Below are 14,636 nucleotides of genomic sequence, written 5' to 3'. Positions count from 1 at the left end.
CTATAGTGGTGGTTCGAACAATGCAACAACCGAATTCGTGAACTTGTTGGGTCGTACATATACCAGCCCGTAAAAAAAGCATATTCCGCGAATATACTTTCTTACGGGTCCGTTTGGGGGTCTGCATCTGTGCCAACTTGTGCCGGCCCGCAAAAGCGGTTTTGCGCGAACTGCAAACGCGTTTTGTAGGCCGGCGTTTTGCGGGGTCTGCTAGAGTTGCTCTTATAAGGTGCTCATAAGGATAGAGTGTGCGTGTATGCGTTCATAGGGGTGAGTGTATGCGCATTTATGAGTGCTTTCGTCTGTACTGTGTTAAAAAAACACTACAAATTTACCCTACAATATAGAAATTTCTGCTCGCTACTTTTTTCTTTGCAGAATTTTCCAAACACTGGAATACGAGATGGAAATCACCAAAATGGGCAACGGAATCACACTCGCACTCCTGTACACGCGCAAATACCCTTTCACACACAACCTACCCGTTGAAACTTGAGCACCGTTGTCAACACTCGGCACAGATCTTAACCGCCGATCCAACGGCCACCGCGCTAACCAGAGGATCACCGGATCAGGGGGGTGCCGGTTCCCTAATTCGTTTCCCTCCACGGGGGAGGTTTTCAATTTCCCGTGTACCATATCCCGCGCGGCGGCTGGCCATTCCCTCCGCACAAATCCACCCAGATTTCCTTCCCCATTCCCCAAAACTAGGGCTCGGCCTCTCGCTCTCCCTCTCCGGCGCGCGCGCGTACGCCTCAGCCTCCGCGGCCTCGTCGGCGCCAGGTGATCTCGCTGTCCCCGACCCAGTCGCCTCCCGTCTTTGCAATTTTTCGTGTTTTCCCGGGGACCTTTCTGGTGCGAGTTCACGCGGCACCGCGGCCGCGGGATCTCTTATCGTGTTCGTGGCTGGGAGCGGCGAGGAGGGGTTGTTTTCGGTCCTCGGCGGGGCTGACTGTACGGTTCGATGATAGGGTGTTCGACGGAATGCCTGCCTCCGCGGGGAGGGGTTTGTTCAATTTCTTCCCAGCCAAAACGTAACCCTGTGTGCGTATGGTATATGCACGGCCAAAAATGCATTGATTTTCAGTGCTATCGATTATTTGAACAGAATCATGTCCACAGGACTGCAATTGATGGAGTATGGCTCATCTCATACTCTATTTCGTCGCCCAGCACACGCCTGCTTTAGAACCGCTGCGATTGACTGGATAACTGGACTTAGTCTTGCCTTATCCGTTTGTTTTCGCCTTTTCGGTGAGCTCTGATGATGGTTGGTCAAAACCCTAATATGGATAACATCTTTAGGTCTACTATTTTAAACAAGCTTTCAGTTATTTATAGCTTGTCTTCAGTGAAGTTTTGAGCTTCTGATATGATCTCACCATCGCAGTTGCTAATGTAGGCATCCTTAGTGATGTATACAGGGCTCACCATCATTTGCATTCTTGTTTCTTACTCTGTTTCTTGCATCATATTTTGTAGGCGTGCAGAAGTTATATCTATCACACAATTTGAGGCATTTCGAGACTGCCCGCACATGCTGGCAGAACCACGCAAGTGCTATTTACACACCTCAGTTTGGTCTTGGCTCCTGACTTTGTGAGATCTCATCACCAAACATTCAATAGCACTTCATGCCCTAATTACCATAGCAGCGAATGCAAGGAAGCAACAAGCTGAACGCTGGCTCCAGCTGCAATGACAAGCCGCCAAAAGTCAATTGGCCACATCATGCAAATGCTATACAAAGCTCCCTTAGCAAAGATGACTTTCTAAGTTCAAGCTTTCTGTTCTCTTTACCCACACAAAGGGCAAATCCGGAAGCGAACTGCAATACAATGCTTTCTTTAAGGTATAATTCTGTTATATGCAATTAGTTGATCTTATCGTAGAGACAGTTGTTCACCACATCAGCAACAAAACTCATATTCCCAGGTCCGCTGCTTGTAAAATTCAAGGCCCAGAACGCCTTCAAGTTCCATGGATCGAGAAGGTATGGCAATAATACTGTAACATGCTATGAATCATCACACAATGCTTAAAAATGCTATAGCTACACGATCACTTCGACCTGGCTTGTCTTTTACTTCCATGCCAATCTTACTGTAAGAAGCAGTTTTCTTTCAAAACCATGTTATAAAAGCTATTAGATGCTTGTTTGTCTTGACTAAGTGCAAAACTAGGACAGTTTGTTTTAAAACTTGTTAGCTGTCCACTAAAGGCGCATCACATTTTGTTGGAGTTAGGACTGGTTACCCACTTGCTGCATGCCTGTAAATTCAATCCTGGCTTGTCTTTTACTTCCAGTTTATCGCTTTGCTGAAAAAAAAGCATAAACCTTATTGCCACTATCTAAAAAGTTCAGTGTGTTCTGTTCATTTTTGTGTGGTTATTATCTAATGACACTTCTATGACAGGCCTGGCGTTCTGTGTGTAACACCCAGGTGACCTGTAAGAATTATTTAAGACCTGGTTTATCTGCAAAGGTGAAAGATTGTGGCAGGGATTTTTCTCCTATTTATGCAACAGATTCTTCATATAATGCCAACAAATTGGATAATGTGCCGAAAAGTACAATCCCCTCTCAGGAAAGTCTGCATCGCCGCACTGAAAGTGGTATCCTGGAGCAAAATAACAGCCATCGGCTGGCAAGCACCTGTACAACGGCTTACCGGAGCAATTATGTGGTTGGAACAACATATCAGAGCAGTTTTGCCAGAACTGATGCTATGTCATGCCAGACTGTTCCTGTTGCTGATAACATGTGTGCTGATGATAAGTTAGATGCCATGGATGATGACGAGATTCTGGCGGTAGGTGCTTTAATCCGATAAATTTGATATTTTATCTACTGAATTATCTTCCCAGAATTAGATGAACATACCATCTTATCATATCATAATTGGTGACAAATCTAGTTATGTTCCAGAGTATTGATGTGGACCGCATAGTTATGGAACATTATGAAGCAACAAATACACCCAGAGGGTTAGCATCCCGGCAAATGTCAACTCCATCAGGAAACAAGTGTAACTTCACAGGTTCAGATGATAATAGTTTACCACAAGAACTCTCTGAAATTTGTAGTCATGGTTACAAAGTAAGCAAAGTATTAGTTGAATCATCATTCATGCTGTTCACGTAGTAGCTATTTCAGCATGTTAACTCAAAGTTAATACAAAACTTGTGCAGCTAGCTTTTTGCCCAGAGCCGAATTATCATTTGCAAGGGATGAAGGATCAGTTGATTGCAGTATCCAATAAACTTCTTGATGGTTCTGGAGAACTCAATCCTCAACATTCTGAAGAGCTTCGTCAACAGCGGTTTGGTTCTTGGGCCTACTGATTATTTTTGTGTATATTATGAAGCTCGGTTTACCAGTATTAATACTGATATTTTCTGTGGTTATACACTGCAGTGCACATCTAAATAAGCAGATCCAGATACTTGGGGATTATATGGCGAGGCCAACCCAAGACGATGAGCGGCAGAGATCACACTCTATGGCCTCCACAACAGCTGCAGAAGGGTATCACCCCCCTATGACCCCAAGCACTTTTGTGGACAATAATAGATCCCAATCTCAGTTTTATGATATGAATGGACCCTGGGACGGTGGTTCATGCTATACTCCTGCTCCATGTACCTACATGGATAGTAACATACCGTTAACATCGGTGCAGAGAGATTACACCCGTAGAAATATAGATATTAGCTACACCGACGGTTCTGGTGATAAGAAGTGGAGCAGCACAGATTTTCCATGGACCAAGGAACTTGAGGTTATTTTTTTTCTTCAAAATCAACTGTTGATTACTTCATTAACATTGGCTTATGACAGTCACTAAGTTTGACTGCATCTTCAGGTCCACAACAAGAGAGTATTTGGAAACCGTTCTTTCCGCCCAAATCAGCGAGAAATAATTAATGCCACAATGAATGGTAGTGATGTTTTTGTTTTGATGCCAACTGGTGGTGGAAAGAGTTTGACCTACCAGGTAATAAACCATGCTTCTACAAATTTCTGCCCTTTTTTGATATGCTATGCATATTTGAAATACTGTATACACCTTTTGACTCTTCAGTGGTGATTTTTGTGAATTTGTTACTCCTTTGCCTTTTGTCTTTTCTAGTGCTCACATATGTATGATACTACTGGCCAAGTGGTACGTTTAAGTTTTAAACATGGAAGATGAGATAATTTCTAAAAGAGTTTGATCAGATGAGCGTTATGAATTAATCGATGGTCTTGCAGGGAATTAAAACAATCCAATTTATTCAGCATTGACTGCTAACTACATCTGCAAGATTTTATTTCCTCAAATTAGCACTGAACACTTGTCTATTAATTTGCAGCTTCCAGCTCTCATTGATGAGGGCATAACTCTAGTAGTTTGTCCTCTTGTTTCACTCATCCAGGACCAGATCATGCATTTATCACAGGTAATGCATTATCTCATTTCCTAGAACATATTTCTTTGATGTTGTTTTGACCACTCACCTCCTGTCTGGAGCAGGCAAATATTCCTGCAACTTACCTCAGTGCCAACTTGGAATGGACAGAGCAGCAGAGAATATTAAGAGATCTAATGTCTCCTACATCTACATGCAACTATAAGCTACTATATGTTACTCCAGAAAAAATAGCTAAGTAAGTGGAATGCTGTAAATTCCACATCACAGGTCTGAAGTAGTTATATTTGGACTTTGCTGCATCATCTCTGAACTGCTGTTCCAAATTATCCTTTTGCAATATAGTGTAACTTCCATACTTATTTAATATGACCTGGTGGCATTGTTTAGTAGTTCACCTTTTCCAGATCAAAATTAGCTGTTACAGTTCCTTTTTTTTTACCTAACATCTACATTTGAAATCCCTGAATGCACTTAAGGCTTAAGCTCTCTATTAGTCCCTCGCTTGTACATACTCTTCTCTGTCAGTTTATCATTAGGTCTGTTCTACTATCAATGTATTTGGTAGTAACTGGTAGCAATTTCCTGGGTACAGGAGTGATGCTCTGCTGAGACAATTGGAAATTTTATATTCACGAGGTTATCTTTGTAGAATTGTTATTGATGAAGCTCATTGTGTAAGCCAGTGGGGCCATGATTTCCGACCTGATTACCAGGTACTTTCTACCATGAAGACATATGTTCATGTCAAATACTCCCTCTGTTTCAAAATATAAGACGTTTTTTGACATTACGATAGTGTCGAAAAGCGTCTTATATTTTGATACGGAGGGAGTAAGAGACAATCATTTGATATAACTTTCGTACATGATCTCTCAGCATTTAGGTCTCTTAAAACAAAAGTTCCCAGAGACACCAGTCCTGGCCTTGACTGCAACAGCAACTGCGAGTGTTAAGGAAGATGTTGTGCAAGCTCTAGGCCTCGCAAACTGTGTTGTTTTCAAACAGAGTTTTAATCGTCCCAATCTGAGGTAAGTCTGTCAGAATATATTGAAATACAACTTCTACTGTACAAATCATCTCAGCGCAAGTTTTGCAGGTATATAGTGATGCCCAAGACAAAGAAATGTCTCGAGGATATAGATTGCTTTATCCGTGAAAATCATCCTAAAGAATGCGGCATCATATATTGCCTTTCAAGAATGGACTGTGAAAAAGTGGCCGAAAAACTAAGGGTTACTTCTTCAGACTTTAAGCTGTTCACTGTTCAAGCATGCTGTGTTCTCCTTTGATATTTAATATTGTTTGCTGGAGCAAATCCGTCCTTACCAATCTTTTCAGTATTCTTATGTGTTTTCCAGCTTTTGCTAAATATAGACGTTCAATTTTATTTTGGGTCAATCTTCTTGTTTATCCTGATTCCTGAGCACCTGTCTCTACAAAGACGTCTTTACCACTACGGAATATAGATGAACACACATGTCAGTGAAAAGGGCTCTATGTTTATTTTTTTGTAATTTGGGCCCCATATTTGTAAAAGGAGTCACACTTTGGTTTTAGTCTCCGCTTGGTAAAATTAGTTACACATGTTGGTGTGCGCCATCAACAATTCCTACCTGACTTAGGTTTCATGCGTAAACTAATATAGATGCACCAAATCTTAGAAATCTTGTGAGATGTTTCGAAAGTTAATGCACAACCATGTTGAATAGTTGGTCTCTTAACTCAAACATGCCAGATAGAGGGTTTGGTAGTGCACATCTCATGATATTTTTGCCCAGATTTACATGTAGCAGTCTCATTACGTGCTCAAGTGGGAGCCATGTCAGTACCTGATGGTTTTAGAGTGCATAGGTTGATGTCAACATTGTACTTGTGCTAGTCTGATGATGTGATAAATCCCAAGGCTGTAATTGGATTTAGTCAGAAAATAGAAATTTGATGGGCTATGCAAATTTGAAGTGCTTAGCATTTGAACTACTGACCTGTCTGACTAATCTTGTCTGTTTCCTGTTTATTGACACAGGAATTTGGGCACCAAGCAAGACACTACCATGGTAGCATGGAGCCTTCTGATAGAGCAGCTGTTCAGAGGCTATGGAGTATGGATAAGATAAACATAATCTGTGCTACAGTTGCATTTGGGATGGGTAATGTGATCTTTGAAACATCTTCAAATGAATTATTTATCTGCGCCCCATGTTAATGTTCCAATTTGCAGGTATCAATAAACCCGATGTCCGTTTTGTTATTCATCATTCCCTTCCCAAATCAATTGAAGGGTACCATCAGGTAAGGACTTTGCACAGGAAACTGCATGATTTAAGCTGTTTCATGACTGAGTTTTCTTTTAGGAGTGTGGACGTGCTGGTAGAGATGGACAACGCTCATCTTGTGTGCTGTATTATAACTATTCTGACTATGTAAGTCTAGTGGCACCTTATTGTCAGCCTGTCATCTCATCAGTCATCACAAACAAGTAATTTTCTTGCCAAACTATCTAGATTCGTGTCAAACACATGATTACACAAGGATCTGCAGAGCAAGTAAGATCAAGCTCTTCGTCCTCACATGGTCAAGCACTTGCAACACACAAGGAGAATCTCTTGTGCATGGTATAGATAAATCTATATGCATTTTGTTCGTCGAGGTGTAGTTTGGAAGCCGTCATAACCATGTATTTTCCCCCTCTTCTACAGGTTAGTTACTGCGAAAATGATGTGGATTGCAGACGTTTGCTACAACTGATCCACTTTGGAGAGACATTTGATCCATCACATTGTTCAAAAACATGTGATAATTGCAAGAAAGGATTGAGATGGATTGAGAAAGATGTGACCAATATTGCTAAGCAATTGGTAGGTCCCTAAGCAGATAGCTATGCCCTGCCTCCTGAACACATGCACACCTCTCTGTGAACTTACATCACCATCTTGTTGCTTTTTTAGGTTGAGCTGGTCTTGGCGACAAGGCAGTCATGTTCGAGTTCTCATATTCTTGAAGTTTACAGAGGTTCCTTGAACCAAAATGTATGCCATTCTGCTAAACGCTTGGAATTATTGTTCTGAAGTTCATTAATTCTGTTACTTGCTACCGGTGTCAACTTTCCACAATCTGGATATTGTGCATCTTGGTTTCTTGCTGGAGAAATCATGGTGAAACTACATACTTGCGCCTAGATTGTAAATCTTGTCAACTACTGCATTTAGGTCAAGAAGAACCGTCATGATAATTTGCCTCTTCATGGGGCTGGGAAGAATCTAGCTAAAGGCGAGGCAGCAAGAGTACTGCGGCATCTAGTAACCGAGGGAATACTTACCGAGGATGTCAAAAAGAGTGATATGTATGGATCAGTATCATCTGTTTTAAAGGTAGCCGAGGGAATACATGATCCCTGGTTGGTTTATTACTTTATTTTTGAGATGATTTTTTGGCAACCTTCTTGTAGTTGCCTTTGGTTTTATACATACATTTTCCTTCCTTTTTTTTGTTGAGCAGGCGAATCAGGTTAAAGTTGGTGGTCTTCGCTCTGGCAATCAGATCGTCCTTAAGTTAGTTTTCTGCCTTGTACATGTTATAAAATTTATTGGATGTTCTGCATTTGTCTCTTCTCTTCAAGTTTGATTTACATATCTTGCTTTTATTGAGAAATATTTCCTTTTTTGTGTGACCATACAGTTCTTTTTCATGAGTTCGCCAAAAATCTTTCTGGGGTCCATCATTAACTAATAATGTCTTTTAAGTGATGGTTTTATGGCAGTATCAGTTTGCACTTCTAAATTTGGTTTGCACAATATGATGTTACCGACAATCTGATCTTGATTTGTAGAACTGAATATATATAATGTCAAATGTCATTATAATTGAGACTTAGTTGAGTATGACGATTTTTTGGCAGTAAAAGTTTAAACTCATATTGCTTTTTTGCACAATGTAATGTTACCGACAATCTGATCTTGAATTAGAACTGGATATGTAATGTCAAATGTTGTTATCGACTGAGACTTAGTTGAATGCACTTCAAGTTGGAAAGTTGAGCTTTAAAGTTAAATCAGGATATCACATACTCCTACTAGAGTACTTTCTTTAAATTTAAATTTCATTTAATATTCCAAACATCTTGCTTATAATGATTTGTATGTTATTTTGCAGGTTTCCCACTGCTGACAAAGCCCCGAAGATGGGGAAACTTGATGAATCATCAATCTCACAAGTCAATAAGACTGTTCAACGGCAGAGTGAAATGGATGAGGTAGTTGGTCATTAGTTATAGTGAATCCTCTTGTGTGTATTTATTTTTGTTCATTCTAAAGGCTATTCTCAATTGCAGAATTTTTCATCGCTGCTCTATGAAACTTTAAGAATCCTTAGGTCTCAGATAGCGGAGGGTACTGCAGGATGTGGTGTACACCACATATTTAAGTAAGTTTCATGTTATACCTTCAGCTGTGCAAGGACTCGCTGACTGACTTCTGACGTGGTGAATTATTCATGTTCAGAAATGAAACACTGAAGGAAATTAGCACTCGGATACCAAGGACAAAAGAAGAACTTTTGGAGATAAATGGCATCGGCAAGTAATGACTCTAAAAACAATATATTCAGTGCACATTGTAAGGTTGGCAACGCAGCTCTGGGAACTAAAGCAAAGCATTACTTACGGCTTTACATACTTTCTTTCAGGGTGAAGCTCAACAAGTATGGGGATCGCGTACTTGCAACCATAGAGGAGTTTCTCAACCAATTTCCAAACGGAAGCAAGAGAAGCAGCAGCAGCGGCGGCAGTAACGAGCAAAATGAGGCCGTGAAGAAGCGAAGGGGCTTCACCGCCATTGACACGTCTGGTAACGGCAATGACTTTGAAGAACGCACAGTTCAGTCCAAGAAACACACGGGAAAGACACGAAACGGCAAGCAGGGAATACCTGATGCTGCAAGCGTGATCCAAGACGTCCGCTACATAGATGTTGACTTGGACGGATGCGAGGAGGTGGATGAGCTGTGCAGCAGCGTCCAACAGCCTGTGGCCTCTGGTAGGGTTTTGCCCAAGTGGACGGCTGGCGGTAACGCCCCCACACCTAATATATTTGAAGAATTTAAATACACCAACTAGGCTTGTAGGCATCTAAGCCTTATATATATAGGTCACGTGTTTCAGGGTAGTTCTTGTAGGCTGTAGCAAATGTAACATGATATTCTTCTGTGGGGTAATCTGGATTCGGTGGACATGGAAATGTATGTACCACACTGCAGTAATAGACTACTAGTGTCTTATCAGAACTGTCTGAGGAGAACTACCTGCCGAGAGAGGTTGCTTGATTATGCTGCATCTTCAATCTTGGTGTACCCGGGTGTGGATTGTAGCAGCTTGGTGTACCCGGGTGTGGATTGTAGCAGATGTGGCTTCTGTTTGAAGCCATCAGTTAGCTGTCTGTCTGTTGATGCATGTTGCCTGTTGCTGTTGGCTGTTGATTGTTGAACCCTGAAGCAGGCTGCATTTGCATGTGCCGTCGCGGTATGTTCTGCGAGACTGCAACGGCCTAGCTACCTTGGGCAACCGACGCAATTTTTGTATTTGCCAATACGCAGGTGGCATGTTCCATTCGACCAACATGCTCGCTTTAATATGACGGCGATCTCCAGGTTTGTTTGTGAAGCAGTAGTACTAGCAGTACACTTTTTTTGATTTGAAATTCTCGTTTCCTCGAAAGAAAATATCGTTTGAAGATGCTCTTCTTTTCTTAAAATACACATCATTATTAAAGGGAGATATTGGTCGCTTTTTTTAACCAGATAACAGGAGCTGCGCATTTATTTTTCTCGTGTCATTTCGGCAACAGGTCCCTGCCGGAGACATCACCGTCCCTTTGAAATCACCAAAGTCAACCGATGCAAAGGCTCATATACTACTCTATACTATCACACATGCGACATGTCAAACGCTTCCGGTTGATTTGTTCGAGTAGTGACGCGAGATTGGATAGCGACGCGCGAACCACCGAACAAACCTGCACGTCGTCTGCATAAGCTTCCCCCGCTTGCTCGCTTTCCGCATGGTTTTTGCTCCTTCCACGGACGCGAAAAATATTCGAGAGAGCGGCCTGCCTCCGGCATACGACCCCGATTCACGTAAGCAGCATCCAGCGGCCCCGGTGGTGGCACAAGTCTGTCCCGGTCGGCGCGCTGTGGCCTGTGGGGCGGAGCCGTGGCTTTAAGGTTGAGTTGTAGAGTATCCTCATTACCTCAAACAGGAAAGGCCAAGCAATAGAATCAAAAGCCCTCGAGATGTCCAGCTTCAGGAACACCCCGGCCTCCTTGCGAGTATGTATCTTCCTCGCCACTTGTCTAACCATGATAAAGTTATCGTGCAAATGTCTGCCACATATGAACGCGGATTGATTTGCCGTAACAATCTCCTTCATCCTTCTCCTCGCACGGTTGGCCAACATTTTGGCAACCAACTTGGCAGCGCTGTGAGTGAGACCGATGGGGCGAAAGTCGCCCACCACCTCGGCATCCGACTTCTTCGGGATGAGCACAATGTGCGCTTTGTTCAGCTTTCCAAAACCCCTCCCGTCCTCCACATAGAGCTTCATTACCATGGCCATAACGTCGTTTTTAATGATCTGCCATGCCTTTTGGTAAAAAGCGGCCACGAAACCACCGGTCCAGGGGCGCGATCCGGAGGCATTTCCTTAATGGTGTTCCAAACTTCATCCTCGGTAAAAATGATTTCAAGGTCTGCCAGGTCATGCGTCTCCATACCCACAAAGTTCAGGTCTAGGTCGGCCTCTCTGGGAACGGCATGTCCTAACAGATTTTCAGAGGCCTCAGTGAAAATCTCCCCCTTCCTCTCCTGCTCCGTGACAAGCTCGTCGTTATGTCTGATGTGGGGTATGAAGTTTTTAGAGCGTCTTCCATTCGCCACGGCTTGAAACAACTTAGTGTTAGCATCTCCTTCACGGATCCACCGCAGCCGTGATCGCTGACGCTCAATGGTGCGTTGCAGCGAAGAGAGCCCCAGCAGCGCATGTTTAACCATTCTCCTAAGCCATTGCTCCGCCGGGGTTAGAGCTCTTACTTCCATGGCGCGATCGAACCTGAGGATGACATAGTTCGCCACGGTGATTTGGATTTTAATGTTACCAGTCTTCCTTTGTCCCCAAGCTTGTAGAGCCACCGCAGTATTCCTAAGCAAAGCGTCCATCCTCTTAAAGGGGTCAACAATAGTATCATCGCACACCCAAGCATCGCGGACAGCCTGCTCAAACCCCTCCAACTTGGTCCAATACATCTCGAAGCGAAATCTTCGCTTAGGGCAGAGGTAGAAAATGGATGGCGTGGGTTGCTATACTGCTCAGGACGGCATCCACTAAGGTGGTGGTCAATGGTGTGCCGGGCAAAAGTTTTGTGCTAGCACAAGGATTAAGACAAGGAGATCCGGTATCTCCCCCCCCTCTTGTTCATCATCTCTATGGATGCACTCTCTTGCATCATGGTCAAGGCAGCTGAAATGGGAGTGCTACGACCGTTCACCGGGGTCAAGCCTAATCAAAGTGTGTCTATATATGCGGATGATGTGGCCCTTTTCGTCAGGCCTAACGAGGTGGATCTTCGGTTTGTCACTATGACCCTCAAAGCCTTCGGCGATGCGTCGGGTTTAAGAGTGAACTATGCCAAATCTTCTGCCATTATGATTCACGGAGATGAGGAGGATCGAAATAGAGTTACCAACTTGCTGCACTGCAATCTAGCGAAGTTCCCTTGCAAATATCTAGGCCTCCAACTCGCCATTCATCAACTTAAGAGGGCAGATTGGCAGCCAATGTTGGATAGCGCGAAGAAGTGTGCCCCGGGATGGCAACGTGGCCTACTGCAGAGATCAGGACGGCTGGTGTTGGTCAAGTCTGTTGTTGCCGCGAAACCCATACACCACTTTATGATCACAGATGCGCCTGCATGGGTCTTCGAAGAGTTGGACAAGTGGATGAGGGCCTTTTTTTGGGCTGGCAAAGAGAAGACCTCGGGGGGCCAATGCATGGTCGCATGGAACGCGGTATGCAAGCCCACGTGCTTTGGAGGGCTGGAAATCAGGAATCTTAAGTTGCAAGGTCTTGCATTACGAGTCAGGTGGGAGTGGTTGAAGCGAACGGACCCGGAGCGCACATGGCAGGGCCTCAGCTTGATGAAAGATGAAGATGCTTGAGCAGTCTTTGACAGCATGGTTAAAATCGAGGTTGGGGAGGGCACCAAGGTCCTATTTTGGAGAGATCGTTGGATCCATGGCTTTGCCATTGCTGACATTGCACCTATGATCCACGAGATGGTGGATGTGCGCACAAGGAATAGACGCACTGTCAAGGAAGGGCTGGACGAGGGGCGATGGTTGCAGGATGTCAATGGAGATCTGTCCTTTACGGGCCATCTACAGCTTGTGCATCTCAACCTCTCCATGAGCACGGTGCAAAGAGATCTTAACGCCCCGGACTATTTCTCTTGGCCCGCTGATCCATCTGGGATGTACACTGCGAGGTCGACTTACCAGCGGTTATGCCTTGGTGATGAACGAACCCCCTACGCTTCATGTATCTGGAAGAGCTAGGCACTCCTGAAGTGCAAAATTTTCATTTGGTTGGCTGTCCAGCACCGCATTTGGACTTCGGATCGTAGGGCAAAGCATGGCCTCCAAGATCATCCTTCGAGTTGTTACACGTGTCTGCAGGACGAAGACAATGCCGAACACATCTTGATCAAATGTGGGTATGCACGCCATGTGTGGCACATCTGCTGTGACACCCTCCACCTAGCCATTAGGGCCCCAGTGGTTGATGACACTTTCTTGGAGTGGTGGATCGAGACTAGGAGGAATGTGCCCAGCGGACTGAAGAGAGGCTACGACACCTTCGTCATTTTAGTAGCCTGGGAGCTCTGGAAGCAAAGAAACGCACGTGTTTTCAACAGGGTGCAGCAACAAAGGACCCCGATGGAGTTGGCGGATGATATCTTCTGAGAAGTCAAGCAATGGAGCCTTGCTAGATTTGGAGTTGGTAGTTTAACACATTTTGTGAGAGTGTAGCCCTAGAGTTTTCGTTGCTGGGTGTTGAGGGTGTGGTGGGTTTTGGCTAGCTGGGATGCTCTCATCTAGCTAGTGCCGCTTTTGTACATTCACTCTCTTTCTTCTATAAAAATATGGTACGCCTTTGGCGTACTCTCGAAAAAGAGTTGTAGAGTATCATTTTTAAGTAAGAATATTAATCCCACGTAGAGCTTAGAAAATGGTCTTTAACTCTTATATAAGTTTATCGGAATGTGCCTATAAGTTAGTTGTTGCACACCACGCGACAAGTGTGGTAAAAGCAATCTCAAATTGACAAAAAAGTTAGTTGTTGCACAAGGCAAAAAATGGTGCGCTGGTGGAAATATCGTGAGAGCGTTTTTGACAAGAACTAAAATGCACTAGATTAAAAGTAAAAAATAAGAGAGTAATGAAAGCCATGAAAACTGCAGTACGGTGAGGCGTTCTCAGGTAGTAACCACTACTATGTATGTTACTTAATTATGTGACGCATAATTCTAGGTTGAGAAAGTGAAGCGGATTCTCCAACATATGTATGTTACTTAATTATGTGACGCATAATTCTAGGTTGAGAAAGTGAAGCGGATTCTCCAACGTTTCCCCCCTTAACCCTAAAAACCTCTGGCAGCACCAAGGCGACTAGGGTTTTGACCATGAAACTTGAATTCGCCCGGGGATTCCTCGCCAGGGTGAGAGAGAGCGCATCGGAGGCGGCGAACGATGGCCACATCCAACGCCGCCGGTGATGCTGGGGCAGGGAACGACGCCCAAGCAGCCCGTGCAGCCATGGCAAGGTTGGAGGTCTCGCGGTCCGCTGAGGCTGGTGTCATGGATATATTCCTCGGCTTAGTGAAAGGCTTTGAGCTATGTTAACATACAATTTGATTTTTTTTTTAAATATTAAGTACCATAAATATATCCTGTAGCCCTCAAGGAGGATGTCCAAACATCATCCGGTGAAATTAGAAAAATGCTTTGTTTTTATTAAAGACTGCACTATTTTAAAACCGTTTTGAATCGCAATAACGGTAGCCTCTGAGCCTTGCGTCAGTTTACCAAACTGGCTTGATGGTCGAATTATAGCTTGATGCCTAGTTTTAAAGAACGTGAATATGCAGTAGCCCTCAAGACTCATGTTGGTTCTACA

General features: G+C 43.7%; 1 protein-coding gene across 2 annotated transcripts; it reads left to right on the top strand.

Annotated features, from left to right (window-relative positions):
- Positions 1–571: 571 nt before the first annotated feature.
- On the top strand, positions 572–9,687 carry LOC125538310 (ATP-dependent DNA helicase Q-like 4A). 2 transcript variants are annotated; one of them, XM_048701574.2, is made up of 25 exons: positions 572–783; positions 1,483–1,852; positions 1,936–1,993; positions 2,418–2,813; positions 2,930–3,100; positions 3,193–3,323; positions 3,419–3,782; positions 3,867–3,998; positions 4,357–4,443; positions 4,518–4,651; positions 5,009–5,129; positions 5,293–5,444; positions 5,513–5,648; positions 6,440–6,563; positions 6,635–6,705; positions 6,768–6,836; positions 6,918–7,028; positions 7,113–7,271; positions 7,362–7,442; positions 7,623–7,784; positions 7,912–7,964; positions 8,566–8,665; positions 8,744–8,835; positions 8,913–8,986; positions 9,097–9,233. In XM_048701574.2, exons 2-25 carry the CDS (start codon positions 1,659–1,661, stop codon positions 9,099–9,101), a joined length of 3,177 nt encoding a protein of 1,058 aa, XP_048557531.1. In that variant the 5' UTR covers positions 572–783; positions 1,483–1,658; the 3' UTR covers positions 9,102–9,233. The 2 variants fall into 2 exon arrangements, with proteins under 2 accessions (XP_048557531.1, XP_048557530.1); XM_048701573.2 differs by having other exon boundaries at positions 574–783; positions 8,913–8,990; positions 9,097–9,687.
- Positions 9,688–14,636: the final 4,949 nt, after the last annotated feature.

This window comes from Triticum urartu, chromosome 2A (assembly GCF_056163025.1).
Source record: "Triticum urartu cultivar PI428250 chromosome 2A, HENAU_Tu73, whole genome shotgun sequence".
Lineage (NCBI taxonomy): Eukaryota > Viridiplantae > Streptophyta > Magnoliopsida > Poales > Poaceae > Triticum > Triticum urartu.
This window is presented reverse-complemented; position numbering and strand designations above follow the sequence as displayed.

Excerpts from the sequence above, each read along its gene's own strand:
- LOC125538310 (XM_048701573.2), top strand. The coding sequence starts at position 1,659 with ATGCAAGGAAGCAACAAGCTGAACGCTGGCTCCAGCTGCAATGACAAG. Across the intron at positions 5,649-6,439 it reads AAGTGGCCGAAAAACTAAGG|GAATTTGGGCACCAAGCAAG; the intron begins GTTACTTCTTCA and ends TTATTGACACAG. Across the intron at positions 6,706-6,767 it reads CAATTGAAGGGTACCATCAG|GAGTGTGGACGTGCTGGTAG; the intron begins GTAAGGACTTTG and ends GTTTTCTTTTAG.